Below are 21,453 nucleotides of genomic sequence, written 5' to 3'. Positions count from 1 at the left end.
CGAGGAGGGATTCAAGTTCAAGATTCAGATGATGTTCTCTCTTGTACATTGTTTTTTACTTTCAAAGGAGAACATTAATTTGCAGACAACCTAGTAAATACAGTGTAGTGGGACTGGCTCACTAGTGTACTCACTTCTGGAAGCATAATTGTCCTTACAGTTCTGAGTCTTGCCTTCAGAGTCTCCAGATTAGCAGGGTTCTTGACCAAAAATAAATATGTTAGTGGTTGCAGCATCCCTTTCATGTAAAAGCATCTCTTTCAACTTGCACCCCGATAACTGGAACATTGTATCTAAGAAGTTTGGGTTTCTGGTATTTCTGCACCTAGGCTGTGCATAAACTGGAACAAACACTCCTGCCCTTTTTGAATAAGATACAGGAGCACATAATAAAAAAATCTCTGAGACATCCAGGTTGTTCCCCAGGGGAAAAAAAAAAAAACCAAACAAAAAAAACCCCAAAAAAACCAAGCCAGGAGAAATGTTTTGTTTATTTCTTTACTTAAATGTTGTGACTAATAAACCTTTCAGGCCTTCTTTATGTTTTACTCAGAAGGAGAATAGGAAACACAGCAAAAACCTTCAGGTCTTGTGACAAAATATCTAGTTAGATCCATATCAAATTGAAATAAATTGTTCTTTTTAGTTAGCAAAATATGTTGAAAGTTTCTGTCCTGGCAAGTCCTGAAGGTACAGGAGGCTAAGGTTGTATGTAAATAAAAGTAGTTTAATGCCCACCCTTTGGCCCTGCCCTTGGTCCTCTTCTCATTCTGAACATACTTGTCAAGCCTGCATCTTACATTGACATATTTCTTTCTTACGTTGGAATATTTCTTTCTACTTACTTTCTCTTCTTTCTTGTAATTTTGTTTCTGGAAAGGCTTTTCAGATAGAGACCTATTTTTCTTAAGCCTTCCTGCCTTACAACAGTGGGTAAATTCCTTACCACTTGAGATGTTTTGCAGACTAATTCCAAGTCAGAACTCCCTCAGGAAATGAATCGTATTGCTCTGCTGTAGCCTTTGCCAGAGAGAGAAAGAAGGAATGTACCTTGAAATTACCTCTATGCTCTCAGCAGTAACAATTTCCAAAAACATTAATTACTTGTACCCAAAAGGCTGAATTGAAGCCTTTTCAGATTACAGGAAAAGTGCACTGTGCGCTCTCTGCTATGCTGGCTTTTGTGCAGGAGTTAGTCAAGAGGGGAAGACCCCAGTCTTATCTTCACTTGGTATCCTCCAGAGCTTGTTTCCATGAAGAATAATTCTGGAGTAATTGCAGGTACAGATGTAGTTTATTCCAGAGTAAGACACCTTGCTCTCTCTTACTTAGACTTTGAACACCAAAAAAAGTGCTGTTAATTTACTAAGTGTGTGTGTACCTGCACTGGGATTTGTTCAGGAGCATTCCTTAGGTTTGAGTCCTACCTTGATCTGAGTTGTCTTGTCAGCCCTTAGAAGCTCTGGAGAGAGCTAGAACCACTTACGTATACTGCCTTGGTCAGCACATATGGCAGTGTAGCTTCACACCTAAACATGGATTTGCTTTTACCATGGCATAACTCTTACTTCCCATTAATAGAGAGACAGGTACCTTGAGTTCTTACCTCCAGGCAATTAGTGGAGATTATCTTGTGTAGTACTTAGATAACTGATAGGAAAGACTACAGGTCTTTGCCTGTAGTGGAGGATAGCACTCGTACAGTACCTGTCTTGCTGTGGTGGGTTGACCCTGGCTGGATGCCAGGTGCCCACCAAAGCCCTTCTATCCCTCCCCCTCCTCAGCTGGACAGGGGAGAGAAAATATAACAAAGAGCTTGTGCGTCGAGATAAGGACAGGAGAGATCATTCACCAATTACCATCATGGGCAAAACAGACTCAGCTTGGGGAAAATCAACTCAATTTATTACAAATCAACCAGAGTAGGGTAATGAGAAATAAAACCAAATCTCAGAACACCTTCCCTCTATCTCTCCCTTCTTCCCGGGCACAACTTCATTCCTGGATTTCTCTACCAAACCCCCCCAGTGGCACAGGGGGACGGGGACGGGGTTTACGGTCAGTTCGTCACACGTTATTTTCTGCCGCTTCATCCTCCTCAGGGGGAGGACTCCTCGCACTCTTCCCCTGCTCCAGTGTGGGGTCCCTCCCACGGGAGACAGTCCTCCACGAACTTCTGCAATGTGGGTCCTTCCCACGGGCTGCAGTTCTTCACAAACTGCTCCAGCATGGGTTCTTTCCACCGCGTGCAGTCCTTCAGGAGCACACTGCTCCAGCGTGGGTCCCCCATGGGATCATAAGTCCTGCCAGAAAACCTGCTCCATGGGCTCCTCTCTCCACAGATCCGCAGGTCCTGCCAGGAGCCTGCTCCAGCGCGGGGTTCCCATGGGGTCACAGCCTCCTTCGGGAACCCACCTGCTCTGGCGTGGGGTCCTCCACAGGCTGCAGGTGGATATCTGCTCCACCGTGGACCTCCATGGACTGCAGGGGGACAGCCTGCCTCACCATGGTCTTCCCCATGGGCTGCAGGGGAATCTCTGCTCAGGCGCCTGGAGCATCTCCTCCCCCTCCTTCTTCACTGACCTTGGTGTCTGCAGGGTTGTTTCTCTTACATGTTCTCACTCCTCTCTCCGGCTGCCGTTTCCGTCTGTCCCAACTTTTTTTTCCTTAAAAATGTTATCACAGAGGCGTTACCACTACTGCTGATTGGCTCGGCCTTGGCCGGCGGCGGGTCCATCTCAGAGCCAGCTGGTATTGGCTCTCTTGGACACAGGGGAAGCTTCCAGCAACTTCTTACAGAAGCCACCCCTGTAATACCCCCTGCTGCCAAAACCTTGCCACATAAAGCCAATACACTTGCTGAGAATTACCTTGCCTCAAATTTTCTTTTTTACTCATGCAAAAATCACTTCTTTGAAAGGTTTGGCTGGCCTTTTTTGGGATATAGTCATCGAGTTTTCCTTTGGTCTCACCAGTTTCAGGATGTGTTTACCTATATTGTCTTCAGCTTGACCCTGTGAAGACGCTGCTGCCCTATAGACAAGTGATTGATACTTGCAGGAGCTACTGAGTACTGCCGTTCATCATGAGTTGAAGGACTCAAGGCAGCAATATTGCTCATAGATTATGTTACATAGTGTTGTGTAAATTGATTCCTAGACCTTTAGTGATGATACATAAATCATTGGCTCATAGGTTGCCATCTTTCTGATACAGACCCCGTTCCATTTGAATTTTTTTTTTTTTTGTTAGAGATTCCTCTTCACATATACTTTGAAACATTATTAAGGAAGGATGACATCAAAGGAGAACCTGTTGATACCTCATCTTTGGGAGCAGAGTTTAAAGCATCTCCAGACAATGGTATGTAAAGCAAAATATTTTAATACTTGCATGACCATTTTTCATTCATTTGCCAGTACTTTCTGCCCTGAAAAGGTGCAATTTATAAACTTATCACAAAGCAGGCTATCAGAGAAGGTAACTGGCTAAGGCTTTAGGTGGAAGAGGAATCTCTTCCACACCACAGTGTCAGGTTCTCCTTTGTTGCACTGAAATGATCCCATCAGAACCGTAGGAGGGCACTAATACACGTGGGGGGAGTTTGGACCATGGGTTCTCTGCAGACACAGGTGCCTGGCTGCAGTACTGCTTACTGTTTGGATTCCTATCAGGAGTCTGGTTTTTTCCATTACAAATAGTTCAGTAGTTGAGATTGGCTGTAGATTGCACCAATGGACAATTAAGTTTTCAACTTGATACATGCTTTTTCTGTTGTAGACTATAATCAACATAATGTTTCTGTCAAACAATGGAGCAGTGACTGTTTATCTAATTCCAAATCTCAGTCAGTGTCAGGAACATCTGACCAGCTGTCAGAGGGAAGAAAGAAAAGGCATCTAAGTGAGACAGCAGTAGGTAAGAGCAAAATGGTATTGCTTAAGACAGCACTACTTCTTCTAAAATCTGTACGGTATAAATGAGTTTGTTATCACTGGGCTTTGAGAATTAATTTTGTCTTCAAGAAAGGATATTGTTATGCAACTTTACAGGAGTGAAGAAATGGACTTGGGACACCATGAAAATCATTTGCTATTTTCAAGCATAGTAATCCTTCTCTTTCTTCTTGAGTATATATTACAAAAGGAGACAAGCTTCTGTATTTTATTTTTTGAATACTCTTAAAGGAAACTGCTTAGGAGTCCAACTATGTTTTTCTAATACTGGGTGTCATTTTTAATATGAAGGGTTTTTTTTATAGTAGTCAGTGAAACAGACTGAATTGCAAAGCTATCTGTCAAATCATGTGCCCAACCAAACATTTACTATTCCTGGCATCTTTGGTCAGCTATGTTTCATTTGTTGTGTACTGTCATTTGTGGTTCTGGTTTCCTTTCAGACTCTTAAGAGGACTTGTGGGTAGCCAGTGCTTATAATTAGTGTTTTCACCCTTGTTATCTTTATGTTTTAAGGCATTGAATCTCTACTTCAGCACCTGGTAAATTAATAGAAAGTGCCCTGAAAGTTCTGTAGAATAATGTGATAATTTAGGGACAAAAAAATCAGCATACCATTGTAAAGAAAAATAGCATCTTACCTGTCCAGCCTATTAGAATGTAAAACCTAACAGATTCTGTTGCAGACTCATTTATGTGAACTTCCAGAAAACTTTTGGCAAAATTCCTCACAAGGCATTTGAAGAAAATAAATCACTGAGAAAGAGGACAAACTATATTAGTTTAAAATTTCTCCTAAGAGAGAATTAAAAGATCAGTTAACATTGTGGAAAAATGCACTTCTGGTGCATATCCAGGTAAAACTGCTAGTGTAATCTTGCAGTAGAGGTGGAGATATGGGAATTACTGCAGAGATGATTTAACCAAAAATTATGATCTATTAAAAAAAAAACCAACCAAACCCACAAAAAACCACCAAACAGACAAAAAACCAATCCACCCCTCCATCTCCCCCCCCCCCCCCAAAAAAAAACCCCAACAAACAAACAACAAAAAAACCTATTGATTAGAAAGTTACAGGAGAGAGTAAAAGGATTTTTTGGACACACTGAAAACTCTCCGATTTAGATGAGGTTTTTTTTCTCTGCATCATTCCCCTTGTACATTACAGTCCTCCCCTTTGCTCTACAGCCTTCTCTTACGCTCTGTGTCTGTCTCTGCACGGGGGTGCTGTGCCTTGTCCCCTGTCGCCATCAGTAGTCCTTTTTTCCATGCTACCCACTCCCCTAACCAGTCACTGGTCCCCAAAAGGCGGATGCTGACACAGTGTTTCTTGCAACCACATTGTTTCCCTAAGCGTACTGTCATGCACACTGAGATCAACAATTGGAGTTGCTTGGGAGCACTAGTAAGAGAGAAAACTTCTTGCTGTAAACCTTTTGAAGTTACAATTAGTCTTCTGCCAATAGTATTTAGTTCTTTGAGTTAATGGAACAAGAAAGCAATCTTTTATCACGAGGATCATAGTTTCCCCAATGCCAGAAAACCACTATGTGATATATTCATGAGTGGCAGCAGAAGTTCTAGCTTATTAGTGCTACGGGTGTAGTACTACATATTTATTCCTAATTTGGGCGCTGTCTAGGAGAGGTCATCCATGGGGAAGGTCAGCCTGATGAACAAGGCCAAAAATAAAAGCTGTGTGCCAGGGAGTTGCAGAGCTGCGTGGGAGATGAGAGTTCATGTCTTCGACCCAGCCTATGCAATACAGTCTTTAGGATCAGTCTTACCTCTTTTTCCATGTTGGAATACACTGATTCTTTTTATTAGTTGGTATGTTAACTCTGAGTTCTCTTTTGTTATTGGAAATTAAGGTAGAAGGAAAGCAGAACACAGGTGGTTAAATTCTGAATCCCCCTAAATGCTGCTTATACTGGGACTGAATAAGAGTAAACAAGAATTACGATTTGTCTGGAGCAGTGGACCACTACTAGAAGAAACTGCACATGGAGGTCTAGAAACTAATTTTGTTACCCTTGCTGCCAGTTTTGTTTTATCATTTAGGAAGGAAGAAACCATCAGTGAGGGCTCAGTGAACTGGTATGTGAGTGAGATGCACCCCAGCTAGGGAAGCGCTGTTAGGGAACACTGGGGAGCGTTCTTCTAAGTCTGACTGCATTTGCTGTGTGTGTAGTCCGTGGCAGCTCCTGAAAAAAGAAGCAGCGTTTGCCAGTATGAACCTGGTTCCACAAGAAGAAATGCATTGTAGAAGGAGAGGGATGATTTTTGTGAACAACAATGACAGGATGAGTAGCAAGTGTTTATTTAGATGGCTTTTTTTAGTATTCAGTAAATGGTAAGTGGTTAGCTGTGGGCTTCTAGAAATGACTTTACTATTACTGTATGGAAAAATATCTTTAGTCTAATAGACAACAGTCGGTATGCATTTTTCTTATTTTTTGTGACAGGCGAACGTAATGGTAGGTTTGAGACATTCTCCTTTCAACATGCAGAACCAGAATCCCATAGCAGTTTTGCTGCCATGACCAATGTCAATGCGATGTCTAGGCCCACTCACAGCACTTCATCACAGGTAAACCAAAAGTGTATCGCTGTCTTAACTGAAATATCAACAGAGAGTTGTGCAAATCAATAATCCAAAACCACATGCCTTTTACATCTAATTTAGTGTTAAATTACAGTACAGAGCATTTTTACAGTGAATTACGTGGATTACATTAAGTAATTTATTCCAGATTGAGTATGTGGTGTTCCTAAAACAGATACTTGCTTGTAAAAGAATTTTGCAGATCATATAACTGGAGTGTAAATTTAGTTTATTGGCATTGGGCCTTTCATTATTTTTTTTTTTTTTTCCAAGTTGAATTAAAAATACTGTGATTTATGTTCCGAATTTTACACAAGGGATCTTATGACTCTTTTTTCTTGGTGCAGCTACATAAAATGGCCTCATGGTGCAAATACAGTCACAGAACTTGTTAACGCTCAGGTTCACTATTTAAAACTTTTTGTGCAGAACTACAGGCAAAGTCTCAGGTATATAAATTTGCTGAGCAGCAGCAGAGCTCTGGTTCAGTGAAGTCCCTCCAGAAACACACTTAGTTTTATTCGAATTCATTGAGAATTTCATAATAATATTGAGATTTCAGTCCCACGGTTCTGCTGAGCCTAGTGGTATACTGGTGCTCTGTAAGTCGTCATGATTCAATCTGGTGATGACTCCTGGAGAACTGAGTTTAAATCTGTGTCCCCTATGCAGTTTTGACAATGCACACTCCTCCTTTTTTCCCTTGCTTGAGCAGACCATTGTCAAAAAACACCTAAATGAATGTTTTAGAATAGCCTGTTTCCACTGACGTTTGGCTAAAAATTGAGATCTTGTAATATGGAATGTATCATGATTTAAAACTAAACTTTCTCTTGTAATCGAGGAACTTAAGGTTTTGACCCATGTAGGTTCCATGCACTAGTGGGCAAAGAACACCACCAGGAATCCTACTATGATCACAGCAAAGAAATTCAGTTTCTGTCTTTTGCATGTCTTTCAGAAAACCACTTCCCTTGTAAGCTGTTCGTTGCTGCTAAATGTAGCTTCATTCTTTTGGAATTCTTAATTGTATCATGCTGAAGAACCACTTGGGTTATGCATTAGTAGATATATTATAGAAGGTCATCTTTGTAGACTGAACATTATGGAGAAGGCAGCATTAACTTCAAAGTTCTTACAAAATTCACAATTAATTGTAACTGAAATCAAGGAAGGGAGACTCCCACTGATTTCAGTAAGCATTATGCCAGCAAGAAGTAAATCTCAGAGATGAGATAATTTTAAGATTTGTTGAGATTCCATCAGGGAGAGGCAGTCAGAAGTCATTCAACCACTAGAAAATGTGTTCAAGTTACAGACTTTCTTCTCGTGCAGTTTTAATGTTTCTTAGCTAACATGTAGTTCCTATGATTTGAGCTGATGAATTTCCTCTCTTATTGATTATATTATACAGCATAACTCCAGGAGGAGGTTGAGAAGTGAAAGCTCCTATGATATAGACAACATTGTTATTCCAATGTCACTGGTGGCACCATCGAAGTTGGAGAAACTACAGTACAAAGAAATCCTTACCCCAAGGTTTGTTTGTGAACTCCTTAGTTGCAAAGAAGATACCAAAATGAACATGAGAACTTAACTAAGAATATTATTAACATGTAGTTAGATAATTTTATGTTAAGGTGATCTTTTCCTGCGCTCGGGGTTTTTTCTGTGCACTTCAATTTGTGTGACTGGACTGGTGGGAAGACTGGACAGCTGATAGCACAAGGGAAATAGTGTGATACACACAGTGAGGTGGTAGATGCACCGACTGGCTAAAAATAGAAGTGGATTTATATCATCTTAATTGTAGTGATATTCATGGCCTTAAATGTGCCATAAGGCTGACATGCTCCGAATGGTTGTTTAGAGGTTGCTGTCTTTTTTTGTAGGTTATGGTTCATAATAAAATAGTTAACTATTTTCAGTGAATTAAACAGAAGTGGCTTTAGCATATATTTTAAAAATTTATCCATTCTGATACAGTAGAATAAGCTTAATTTTTTCCATACAGTGTAAACCTATAATCCATGATTCTAGAGACATCTCTTTTTTTAGAAGAACAACGTCTTTAGATTGCTAAAACAGAGTAACTGATCTCCTGTGCTGTAATTCAGTGGTTTACTAGCAAATTGCCTGAAATGGCCAAATGCAATTGTTCCATATTTTAAATCTCTAATTTGTATTTGTTTTTATATTGTCTTTAAAGCTAAAAATATTATTAAGACTCTGTTGGATAGCTTAAAGACTGTGTTAGGAAAAGGAAAGGTTAGATACTGGGTTGGGAAAGGAAAATCTAAATTTTGGGCACCTGTTATCAGCACCTTAAATTTGAAATTATTTTATTTGAAAGAAATTTTGAAGCACACCCAGCGTTGAAGGAGGAGAAACTACCAATGTAGTGTAGAAACAGAAGAGTCATCTCTACTGCTGAAATAATGAAACAGCATTTAGGTAAATTAATTTGACTTTTCTTGTCTCATTTCTAGCTGGAGAGTTGTTGAATTTCAACCTTTAGAAAGATCTCATACAGATGAAGAAGAGGTAGGCTGTATTTTAATTAAACCACCAGTTTTTAATTAAACTAGATATAATATATAATACATAATTGGGATAATCGGTATGTATCCAAAGTCACTGACTTTGTTCAAATCCTGGTAAGTTTCAAATTTCAAAAATAAAGTATTAAGTAGCAGATTGTGAAAATGTGTCTTATCCCAACCTACTTGACCCGATGGTGGATGACAGAAGTGTGAGTGTCTCCATTAATAATTGTTGTCACTTGTTCCTTTGGCTGTTCTGTCCCTTGCTGTCGGCACAGTCAGCACTCCCAAAGGGTCCTTTTGGTCAGGCCTCCACCTCCCCTGCTCCTGGGCATTGTGATTCTGGGTCTCCCACTGCGACTGTCTCTTCGGGGCTGCCTGTGCTATAACGTCTGTCCTCTCTCATCCTCTTCTTCCGTGGCCAGTTCCCATGGCCTGTTGCTCTTCAGGAGGTAATTTGGCATTTTGCCTGTGGGCCCAGCAGGTTTTCTCAGTTTTCTTCTCGGTGTTCGTTTTCCTGCAACCCTCCTGTTGGGACCAAACTTTTTTTCTTTCTGCTTTGTCAGGAACAACGTAACCTTCAGCATTTCCTGCTTACCTCTTGGGCTAAGTTTGAACATCGTGTGCTACTGTTGGTTCCTCCAGACATAAGCAGCTACCTTTTTCTTCCAGGGAATGTCTGTGGACTTTGCAGCTGGGGGTCCCTTTCTCCCCTAATCAGGGGTTTAAGGCATTTCCTAATCCCAGTGTGAATGTACCAGCAGGTCTGGTCTCTAGGCTGGTCTTCTGTCCTTCCAATCTTTTTTGTGGTTCCTTTTCTAGAAACCTGCAAGTTTTGGTGTCCTTTGGACATCTCTAATCTCCCTCCAGTGTCTGCTACAGGCCACTAGCAACTCTTGTAACTGTAGGACTTGTATTTGTACCTTCATCTACAATATCTGTTCTTGAGCTCCTTTTTCAGAGAATTTCTAGAACTAGGGTTTAGGTGCCTTAGTAGTAGAAAAAGATCGCATTTGGGTAGCAGTACAGACGGTTATGCTAAACACAGTAAACAAATCATTATGCCACTCCCTTGGGGTAAAAAAATACACTCTCCCCAAAGGCGCTAGCTTCCACAGAGTTTTGCTAGGTCTGTAGCTGCCTGCTCCATGGAAATGAACCTTTCCTTTTGGAGAGCACCATGGTCTCAGCTCCCTACCTGGTGTAGTTGCACTCATTTGGCACTGTACTCTTGGGTCAGAAGGAAGAGAAAAACTTACTCTGTCCCTGCCTTTTCTCATGCACTTAAGAAATTCTTGTGAAATCTGGTGGTCAGATTTATGTCACCTCCACCACCTTTTGGTTTGGTACCGACTCTGCTAGCAGGAAACATGCCTGATCTTCTTTAGTAGTGAGAAGGTCAAATTACATACCCAGGAGAACTCTCCTGCAAGGATATTTAATTAAACCATTTGGAGAATAACTAATAAGGCAGCAAGGGCACACAGTCCCTTGAGAATCTACTGTTCATTGCCTTCCATCCTGGTATCTATGGGGAAAAAAAAAATTTTCAACAGTGATTTGCCTTCAGGGCTTCAAGGGACTTGCTTGGAAGACTCAGTGGATTTCTTGTTTAGATTTCAGATCCCATACAGATGACTTGTCTCACGTACTTTTAGCGTATTTTGCTGAAGGGACTTCAAGGTGTCTCTGTGAAGCTCATAGGCTAATTCCTTGTTTAGTAGCCCTGTCAGTACATTTGTGTTTGGCATGACTAGTTGATCCTGTATGATTCATCCTTTGGGCAGGAAATGACTTGAGTTAACAATAAAGCAGCTTTGCCTCCTGCTGTGGTCCACTGCTTCTGTATTGTCTGTCAGCTGCTGGGTAGAACGAGAGAGGAGAAATGTCAGACAACAGAAAAATGCTAAAGATCTTGTTTGTGTAAATCATCCTTTGCCAAATTTTCCGCCTTTTAGGATCGTGTTAATTGGTTTGGATGTTTTTCAGAGTACTGAGAAAAGGTGGTTATCTGATCATAATTCTTTTACTTCCTTGCTTTAGGTTTTAGACTGAGTTAGGTTTGTTACTGAGTAAGCTTGAAAAAAGACATGAGAAAACAGCAGCATTACCTTTTTGCATTTTGTGCACTCACGCTGTGACACTCTTGACATTATCCATGGTACTGAAATCAAGGAAAGCTTCAGTAGATCATTCGTGAAGGACAAGAGAAGGCAAAATGTACTTCTTGCTTTTATATAAAAGTAAGCTTTTTCTTTGCTTTCCACTGCATAGTAGCCTGTGGTGGTATAATGGTTTCTTTTCTGCCTATCTTCTGCATGGCTAAATTTAAAAGTTCTGGAGTTGTCCTTGTGTCAACCAGCAGTTAGGGATTTCTTCCACTCCTCCTTCCCTCTTCATTTAAAGGCTTTGAATGCAACAACCTGTATCCATGCAATAGACTTGCACCCAAAGTTTCCACAAGTTACAAAAAAATGTGTAGTCCCAAATTTGTCGTGTTCTACAGGAGCCACACTTCCAAGGATGGGAACTTGGCACTTTCTGAAAATCAGGCCTATTTATTTGAACACAAAAAGCTTACCTTTTTTGGGTGCCTAATTTTTGTTTCTGGAAATTTTGCCTTACAAGGACAAACATAACAGTTGGGCAATGCAAAAGTTAATCTACTGTCTATGTCTGCTCTATTACTTGCTCTAAAAATACTTAGTTTTTTGAAATAGAGCATTTGAGTTTCCTGGTTTGCATGTATGAATTTGCAGTCTGTTATTGCTTTAAGGCATAGGAGGGTGTGGCATGGGTTTTCCTGTTTTATTTTGTTTTTAATTTGTTTTGTCCAGGTTAAAGTTTCTGGCAAGGCACAGTTGTAAAGTAATGTTCAAGTTTATTTTGTAGTTGTTTTAGTAATGACAAATACTTTGGAATAATTCTGTGTGTAATTAGTTTTGCATAAGTGTTTTCATGGCTTATGACTCAGTCTTTCCTGTGAAGCCAAAGACTGAAACACAGACTTTGTTGTTTGGAGAACCTTTCAGAAATACTCCTGGTGCTATTCAACATCAATGCATAGTGTCTTGTAGCTTAACTAGATGTGATGCGGGGGGGATCCAAACCTTAGTTTGCTTTAAGTCTTTTTCTTTGAGTGAAATCATTAGACATGCCTCACAAACAGGCCTTCCTAATAGTCTTTTTTCTCAACATCACTGCCAGATCCATCCACCAAGGAATGACAGTTCTTTTGTCCTTTTTCAAACTAACCTTAGTGGGGAAAAAAAAATCAAATTTCTCCAGTTACAGCAACTTTAAATTAACCTAAAATTGGTGGAGGAAAATATAAAGCATTACAAAACTGGGGAGGGGCAGAGGCTGTATTGAACCAAGTAGAGACCTTTTACTCTGATGTAATGTGATTTTATCCATAGAATAAAGAATAATTTTTAAATAAGGAAATGTATTACGTGCTAGTCTTCAATGGCATGGGATAAAACTCATTTTAAATAAACAAGTAGTTAAGTCTGCTATCACCAGCTATAGAAAAGGAACATTAAGGCTTATTTCTGTATTTTTCAAAACTCTTCGCTTGGAGAGGAAAGTGGACTTTGATTTTTGAAAGGAAGCTTGTTAAAAATGAAGTTTCTTCCCAGCATGAAAAGTTTTGGCAATTTGCTAAGAAAACTATTTTCAAAGTCTAAGTTTTTCTTTCAAAATTATCTTTTGTTTCCACTTCAAAGGAAATCTGAGCACACAGAAAAATCCTGACTTTTCCCTGAGGGAATAGCACTTTTGTAGTTCATAAAATTCTCGCTTTCACGTTATATCTCATTGACCTTGGAAAGACAGAATCTGAACTGAGATGCAGCCCCATACTGATGCCATCCAAGTGACAGAGCTGGTGAATTTCTGAGAGGAGGAAACCAATTAAGTTAACTTGCATGAAAGGAAACCAGCAGCTAACAAAGTGGTTTGTGTTTAACATAAATAAATAAAAGCAATGAGGAGTCTTCAAAAAGCAGTCATGAGATGGGCAAACAAAGCAGGCCTGTTTGTCTGAAGGTTCCTGTTGAGTGCTGGGCTGAGGAGGAACCGCACAGCTACAGTTTTAGCAAGCAGGTCCTGTGGTCGATTCGGATCGCACTGAAGCCTTTGGGACCCTTTTCGTTGGCCCCATTAAATTTCACTGTGGTGCTGTAGTTCATGACCAGCCACCTAGGCTGGAAATGTGCTCTCTGGCAAGCTGAGTGCCACTAACAGATAGTTTACAGCAGCACAAATGCATTGTAATACTTTGCTTTTGTACCCATAATGGTCATGAACTACCTCAGTGCTGCAAGACTTGATACAAAGAATGGCTTCTGCAGAAAACCTCAGGGACGTTAGTTGTCTGGAGTACTTCCAGCTGACATTGTATGGCGCTATCTGGCACTGCAGTGAGGACTCTGCATTTGGTTCTGTATTTTATCAGACTCAGTCGGAAGATAAATGGTGTTACTTGTATAACACTGCTGAGGATTTTGCTTTATAGAAAAAATTAATTTTATTTTCCATGACCCCCCAATTATTGGTATAATTCTTGTCCAGGACTGATCTGGCAGTGCAGCTCCACAGCTGCTATGACCAGGAATTGTTCTTTCCTAGAATTTCTCTGTTTTTCAGTTGGAAGTGGCTGGCATAAAATTCATGGCTGCAGCATTTGTATGCTCTTGCCAGCCTTAGCTTTTTAGCTGAACTTTGAAGAGGCTGAATGGAGCACTTTGAACTAACTCTGAGCTGTGCTGGAGGGGTCCAGCCAAGAGCTTGCCTTGCCATTTGGGGAGTGAGGGGGAAGGGCAGCAAACAGCTGTGTCTAAGGAGCAAACTTCCTGTTGTGCTGCCAATGGAAAAATGAAGATGGTTCTTTCAAAGTGAAGGTCAGATGCAATAGCTACATCTGGGGAGTTCTACCAAAAAAGCTGGCTCTTGTTTGACTACAGGCAGTTGAGGTACTCGCATTAGGGCTGTTTAAAGCTGTACTGGGGTTGTGCAAGTCATTTGCTAAGAAATAGTCTCTTCAATGCAGAAACTATTTTCTGCTTGGTTTCGTAGCAGGAATGCAGCACCTCAGGTTTGCTGAGTTCCTCTCAATGTGGAGCTATCAAAGTTGGTGATCTCAGACCTATTTCTCCGTGCTTAAAGAACACCTGGCAAATTCTGCTGCCAGGTCCCAGCCTCCTCCTAAAGCAGTCTCTGGAAACTCCTGGAATTTTTGCTTGTCTTTATTATGTGCTTTTAATACTGCCTTGATTTGCAAATGGATACTTGTCCTCTTAATTTTCTGCCTCTCACCATAGAGAAAAATGTGTTCATTGCATGGGGGGTATAATTTCTGTATCCATTCAGATCAACCACACACATGCAAAGAAATAAAGCAAAAGTGACAGTATCCCATATACTAGAGCTCTAGTGAGAGTATAAGCTGAATGCGTGTATTTTGATGTGCCTTTATATTGCAACCATGCTTTGTGTTGCTGCCTCTTGTTTGGTGAACAGACCTTTGCAGAATTATATGTAATAATGGCTGCCTTTGTTTCTAGCAATGTTCATAATTATGGCAGCAGCTATCCCTTATTTCGTTACAGATAGAAGATCTGTCAGATGAAGTTTTTTCCTTACGTCATACAAAGTATGAAGAAAGAGAGCGAGCAAGGTGGTCGCTGTGGGAGCAGAGCCGCTGGCCCAGAAGGAATAGCAGGCAAGTGTATTGACTTTGATAAGAGCACTTCTATTGAACCACTGGTGTTGGTTGTTGGTGCAGCAGTTTCAGAAATGCTGTCACAGAGGAGTTTGAAAATGAGGGCACTCTTCATTAATTAACTCATCAGGGACCAGTACCAGGTATGTTTGGTTTTGTGGCTGGAAAGGGAAGGCAGTTCTGAAGCACACATACTTACAGAAATTTGGCATGTTAGTGACCTGGTATTGGTGAATAAAAATCTTACTCCCATACTGAACACATAGCTGGGCTAGTTTTTGCCACTCCCAGTTATTACGACTTTAGCCACCAAGTGTAACTTCACTCACCTTAGATGAAAGTCCACTGTATTCAGAGGCGCGTTACTGAAGGGTCCTGGGCTGTGCCAGGGACCTTACACTTTAAAAAGTCATTGTGTGAAAAAGGTTAATTCTCACAGACTTGCTGGCCGGTGCAAAACTCATGAGAATTAAATATAACCCCTAAAAGTCTTGCAAAAAGCAGTGCATCTGCAGTTTGGCTCTGGGAAAGGGATTCCCATAAATTGCTTCAGAATCTGCCAGGACAAGAAGCATCCTATAAATGCAGGGATAACTTTTTCTGCTATTTATCATATGCTTGTGTCTACTCTTGGCTGAAAGTGAACCATGACACTATGAATAACTATGCAAAGAGAGCTTTTTTTAATGCAGGATAAAATTAGAGCTAAACCATATTAAGGAATTCTATTTTAAGCAATTTTGAACATAAAAAAAAGCTTTAGAAAGTGTACAGAAAAATACAAGTTCTATACGTACCCTTAATTTTGAAACTATGAACCCCTTGGTGAAATCTTTGTGCTATTTGAATTCAGAAGAAATGCCATTGATATGAGCAAGGCCAGACTTCCACCTGGCGTTTAAGATGCATGCCAGTATTTTACATCTAGTTCAAATGTGCATTAAAGGTGAGATCAAAATTTTTAATCTTACTGAATTATTTTGACTGCTTTGGAAATGAGTCCAGAGCAGAGGTGGGAACGGGGAGCCCAAGGACCTGCTGTTTCTTCTCAGGTTACATTGGCACAGTCTGCTGACGGTGCAGTTTGGACTCGGCAGGCTCCTGCAAATGATGCCATGTTCTCCTGCGTGGGAACAGCCCATGGCTCGCTGACTTCTCTTGTCCAAAATTTCAGTTCTGATGAGGGTGTGGAGCAAGGTGCAGGAGTGGGACCAGCCACCAGCTGTCCTGCAGCCGGACTGTGCCTGTACCAGACCTGTTTTAGCTGGTTAGCCCGTCCACGTAGCACGCTTTGCTCTGGCTTGTGACAATGAGGTTGTTAAGAACCATGTTTTCATCTGCTCTCTTGATTTAAATAAGTAAAATGTAGGTAGCATGTATGGAGAAACAGAGCACTGAAAAGAAAATCTACACTGTTCTGGCGATGTGAAAGGGCAGGGAGTAGCTCTTAAGGCTCTCATCTCTTATCCTGCATTAGATCTTACGGACGACACAGCCAAGATTCGGTGCAGAAAGACCACCACAGCAGCTCCTGTGCCCCGCTGCCTTGCGCTGCTGAACCTGTTCCCGACTTGACGTCAGAAGCACACAGCTCTGTTGGTTCAGGGATTGCACAACTCTGCAGGGAGAGCCAGGAAGCGAAGGTGGGTGCTTCCAGTAGCTTCTGGGTCTGGTCAGGTCTTCAGTGACCACTGTCTCTAACCTAAAACAAAGAACCTGACCATATCCTCCTGTCTCACTGATCAGAATCTCAGGCTGTCCCCCTAGTTTATGTAGACTGAACGTAGCGCTCCTGTTTAGAACTATATTGGTGTGCTTTATGAATTAAGCCCAAGATTTGTCAACAGGTAAAAATTTCATTGCTCAGTACACACGGCATGTGTTTTTGAGGCGAGTACGGCAGGCCTGGGTTCAGGAATGCTAGATCTTTTTTCAGGGATGTTGGCCAGGGTTCTAGACAGGCCTGATGCTTATGGGGTCAGGTATCCTGATGGTCTGGCACCATGGAAAAGAGCTTCCCCCTTCCTGCACTGTGCTTGTTCAATTGTAGCTCTGTTACTAGTTCAAAACTCTATGAAGCTAGCTTACATTGACAGCCGGTGCCCTGCAAACATCGTAAAGACAGACACTCATTTGTCACTTGATAGCAGATTGTTCTGCACATAGCTAATCAGTTCAGACTCCACTGAAATCCCTTTTTCCCCCTCTTTTCTCTTTTTCCACCCTCACTTCTACCCTTCTGATTCCTTTCAGTCTGGGCTGTGGGAACTTCGAGTTTTTCCACTAAAAGATGAAGAGGTAGAAGCTTTACTGTGCCAAGATCAAATAACGAGTCAGACTGAAATGTCAAGTGCAGCTTTCTGCAGCGACTCTCTCTGTACTTCATGCACACCCATTGGTTTGCCAGACAATGGCCAGCCACCAAGAAGACAATCTACTGAAGAGCCAGAAGACTGCGAAAACGTTTGCCTGGGAATCAACAATACAAGAAAACAAAGGTGACAGGGAATAATGTAGTTCATTAAGAAAGCCAATTAAGGTGGAGAAAAGTGTAAGGTAAAATCTCTCTTGTTCACACAGCATATGACAGCACAATTCAAAACCTGTACGTTAGCTGCATATAATATATTTTCTTTCTTGCTTTGTAACAGGCAGGATAAATCCCAAAGACAACACTTTCTTCTTCCTGAACCCCAAGAGAAAGTAATTATTTCAAGCTGGAAGTCTAATATTCCCAATGTCGGGAGTGGGCACACATAAATTGCTGGCACCATTCACTTTCTGTTGTCATATTGCCACATCTATTAATAATCATCCTTTTCTGTTTTGTTTGTTTTCAAATGCATTTCTGGTTCTGGTGGATTCTGTTGCAGCAGGAGATGCTGTCTACCTTAACCAACAACTTCAACTGACCACAGAAAAACTACTTGAAAAAATAGTGAGGAGAAGTGATAGCCTCAGATTATTTTCCTGTGTGGCATGACCATGGGGCAGAAATCTGCCTCTCTAAATGCATGTGTGTAATCTGTGTGTAAGGTAAGGGTAGGTGAGAACCAGCAGTTTCAAAGCAGGCGTTCTGGAAGCCTTGCATCTAGCTTAAAATCTGTACTCAGCTCTCTGTAGTGCCAGGGCATGTTTCATATAGATGTCCCTCAAGCAATAAGATAGAAATAGACCACTGCATTTCAATAGTCGATATATCTGCTACTCAGAAAGTAGGGTTTCTGCTTCAGTCGTGTGGGTATAGAGAAATGGAAGGAAGGAGGAATCGAGTCAAATCAGTGACGCAGCTCTTGGAATATTGTGGTTTGGGTCATCTTAACTTCCTTGGTCCTCCAGTAGTAATGAGGCTCATAATATTTTGCTTTAATATGTTAAAGACAAAGTCTCGTTCCAGTTTCTGTACAGTGCCTTGTAAGAGTCTCATAAGTATGCCAACATTTGGTGACTAGCTGAAAAGGGAAAGATCACTGATGTCTAGAAGACCAATAAAGAAAAAAGCCCCAAAGCTTTCCATTGTGATTCTGGATAGAATTTTAATTTCCCAGTGAGTTCACAGTGAGGAAACAAAAGCAAGTTGTTTAAACTTGCATCTGAATAGCATAGCTTGGAATGTATCTGCAATCTCAAGAGGTATTAACAAAGATTAAACATTGAATGTAGGTATAATCCATCAACAGGAGGTTTTTCTGTGTAGGACAGTTGAAGGCAATTTAATAGGAGTCTCTGTTTTTGTGCAAAATTTTCTTCCACATGTAATATCTGGAATGGCACTGGACAGATGACCCAGTTTTAGTGTCAATTTTTTTTTTTTTTTTGGTCAAAATGACAGCAAATATACACTGGGCATCTGAAAACAGTTCAGTAAAGTTTCAACACTACAACCTATTGCTACATTGTAGTTTATTGCACATTCTGATTATTTTTTTAAACACTTTTTTAACACTGGTTTGTCTTAAACTTGAATCTTGCCTCAATGTCTGATACAATAATCTTTGATGCAAGGTTGGTTTTTTAATTAAAAGTTATTTCTATATATGTTGTATATAGTCTGAATTTGATGGCCTTTTAGAAGTGAAGAAATAGCAGTAATGCTTCCTCTTGGCACAGAGACCTGCTTCGCCCAAGAATGGCTTTGCGAACACACTGAAGCAGCAGCAGCGCTAAGCTTTGCTGTCATACCAAAGCTCCGCCAGTGCTGTGAGGCTGAGGTCCCCCTCAGCGTCTCAACAGAGAGGTGGATTTTTCCATCTCTCTTGTCCTGCATGTGCATCTGCTGCTGGGAAAAGGTTTCTGAAAGTTATGTGTCTCAAATGCTTTGCAGGTCTTTTCCATACCCATCTCTGTTCATTAAAAAGCCTGATCCGACCAGCTCTCACCCAGCTTTGTTGTAAGGTCAGGGCTTCCTGCTCTGTCTGATCCCTGGGGCAGCGTGAGGAGTTTCTGTAATTTAAGAGATGGGACAGACGGAGTAAACCAGCTGCCTAGCTGCCTTAACGTGTCCTGAAGGTGCCGTCAGGAAATGGAAATGCAGTCCAGCATTTTACGGGAAGGAGCAAGAGGAGAGTGTTTTTCTAGATTGGGGGGTGGGAAGGGAAGGGAAGGGTGTTAAAATGAGGCTGAAAAAACCTGTGTGAAAAGAGCTGGATTAACCCAAGTTTGGTCAGCCTCGTGGACTGTAAAGCTGTTCCTGCACTGCTGTTCAGTTCCCTGCTGTGGTGTGCTGCTGAACTATTGTGTTGCTTTTGGGTGAGGCTCCAGTGTGCTGGTCTAGAGCAGCTGCTTGTTACCTTGCCAGCTGCAGGGGCTGCACAAGTGGTTATCGATAGGAGCAAGGGTAAGCATGTTTTCTTTGTCCCCTCTTCAGATGTTGTCAGCCATTGTGGGAACCAGCTAATGCCTCACAAGGCAGCAATAAAAAAGCTAGCCAAAGAAAGGCCAGGCAGACTGGAAAAAAAAAAAAATCCCTGGAGAAACTATAAAAATGTCCATTTGGTCATAACCCTACCCCATCACTGTCAGAACTCTTTTCTCTAACATCTGCCTCTCAGCTGGTTAGACCTGTGACAGCAAACTGCAGCTGCCTTCACACAAAGCTGCCTGAGTGACTGCATGGCCAGACAAGTGTGCCAGAGCACTTCTTCCTCCCCATGCCCCAGCCATGGGGCTGTTCTCCAAGTGTTAGTGGTGTGCAGGCTTCTGCCATCAGGTGAGCGGCACATGGAAGTGTGGCAGGCAAAGGTCGGTGGGGAGGGGTGATGAAGAACAGGCTGCATTTGCTTTTCTCGTGTCACCTGCCTACGTCCAGCAGTCCTGCATCTGGCAGGGGCAGATGGGGAACCCTGTGCACACATGTCAAGTGAGATGCTTTTTGGGAAGCCCCAGGCTGCTCCTCACCCACAGCACCTCTCATCATTTGCCACCTTCTTGCAGCAGACCAGGCACTGTGCATCTTTGCTCCAGCCAGAGGGGCACCTGATTTTTCAGTAGCCCCATTTCACTACTGGGACAAGGTTAGCAAAAGCACTTAATGCCCAGCCCCCTCCTTTCATGTTCTTTCCCTGTGCTGCATGTAGCTGGAATTGGCACTATTATACTCATTTATTGCCTGCAGCCCTTTTCCCTGCAGAGCTGGACTCCTACCTCCAGGCCAGTTTTTGCATGAATGTTGGGGTTGTGAGGAAGCTACTAGTGGCGGAAGAGGGCTGAGAGCTCAAAGCCAGGCTCATGCTTGAAAGCCATAAAATGTGTAAGAAACCTCTGCTTGTTTTCTTTCCTTTTCAAAGTTTTAAACAACAGGAAAAAAAAAAAAACAAAACCAACCTGTTTGTCTTTTGGCTGTTAAGCTATGAAAACAGCTGTCAGCACTGCTAATGTTGTGGCTGAAGGTATTACAAAGGCTGACTGTGCAATACCAACTTAATATAATGCTGCAAGCCCCGCCCCCCCACCCCGCATGAAAGTGGGGTTGCAGCTCCAGAAAGCAAGCCATTTCCCTTGTGCTTTGTTTACCATTTTCAACTGAGACATTTTTTTAAGGCCGCTTATGTTCTGCACCTTGCTGCTATGCGAGTTTAAACGCTTCATCTCTGCATCCAGGACCTTAATGGAATGTAAGTACAAACTTCTAAGCCTTATTAAAATTAAGCTCTGTGTGTCTCTACTGCAGTTTTTTATCTTGCTCAGGGATGTGCACTGTACCACCCTGTGGAACACACATCCAAGCCCAGCTCGGCTACATCAGAGTTTCTTTTATTCTGTTTTCCAGTGCAGACAGAGCCTTTGCTCTGTCAGATCACTGCTCTAGACCATGTGACTTAACTATCACCAGACTGTGCTCTCCCTTGTTGCTGAAACTGCTTTATCAGGGTATTGCAACATCTAACGGTCCTGGGGTTTATTTGCCCCTGTGGATACCAGGCAAGCAGCTCTTTTGGTTTTCATGTCAGTGTTTGGTTCAAGTCCTGCAGCTGTGGCGCTTCTGCTCTGGGGTTATGTTACCAAGTACAGGAGGACAGGCCATACTTCTGTTAATGTATAGAGGCGAGGAACTGGAGCAGTCTTAAGCATTAGAAGACCAAGTATCATTACTGTTACTGCCATGGATGCTCTGTGGTCACT

At 41.7% G+C, this 21,453-nt stretch overlaps 1 protein-coding gene across 3 annotated transcripts in view; it reads left to right on the top strand.

Moving 5' to 3' along the window:
• Positions 1-20,276, top strand: part of KANSL1L (KAT8 regulatory NSL complex subunit 1-like) — a 64,882-nt gene extending 44,606 nt beyond the window's left edge. Inside the window, exons 8-15 of one of the 3 annotated variants that reach the window (XM_010583245.1) lie at positions 3,253-3,363; positions 3,781-3,918; positions 6,425-6,549; positions 7,979-8,103; positions 9,054-9,108; positions 14,720-14,832; positions 16,310-16,475; positions 17,086-20,276. In XM_010583245.1, coding sequence (XP_010581547.1) covers positions 3,253-3,363; positions 3,781-3,918; positions 6,425-6,549; positions 7,979-8,103; positions 9,054-9,108; positions 14,720-14,832; positions 16,310-16,475; positions 17,086-17,334 — 1,082 coding nt within the window. In that variant the 3' untranslated portion in view covers positions 17,335-20,276. Of the gene's footprint in view, positions 1-3,252; positions 3,364-3,780; positions 3,919-6,424; positions 6,550-7,978; positions 8,104-9,053; positions 9,113-14,719; positions 15,745-16,309; positions 16,476-17,085 lie in introns of those variants that run through there. The other 2 variants (XM_010583244.1, XM_010583243.1) reach the window with 2 other exon arrangements.
• The last annotated feature ends 1,177 nt before the right edge of the window (positions 20,277-21,453 follow it).

Source organism: Haliaeetus leucocephalus, unplaced genomic scaffold (assembly GCF_000737465.1).
Source record: "Haliaeetus leucocephalus isolate CR32 unplaced genomic scaffold, Haliaeetus_leucocephalus-4.0 Scaffold880, whole genome shotgun sequence".
Lineage (NCBI taxonomy): Eukaryota > Metazoa > Chordata > Aves > Accipitriformes > Accipitridae > Haliaeetus > Haliaeetus leucocephalus.
This window is presented reverse-complemented; position numbering and strand designations above follow the sequence as displayed.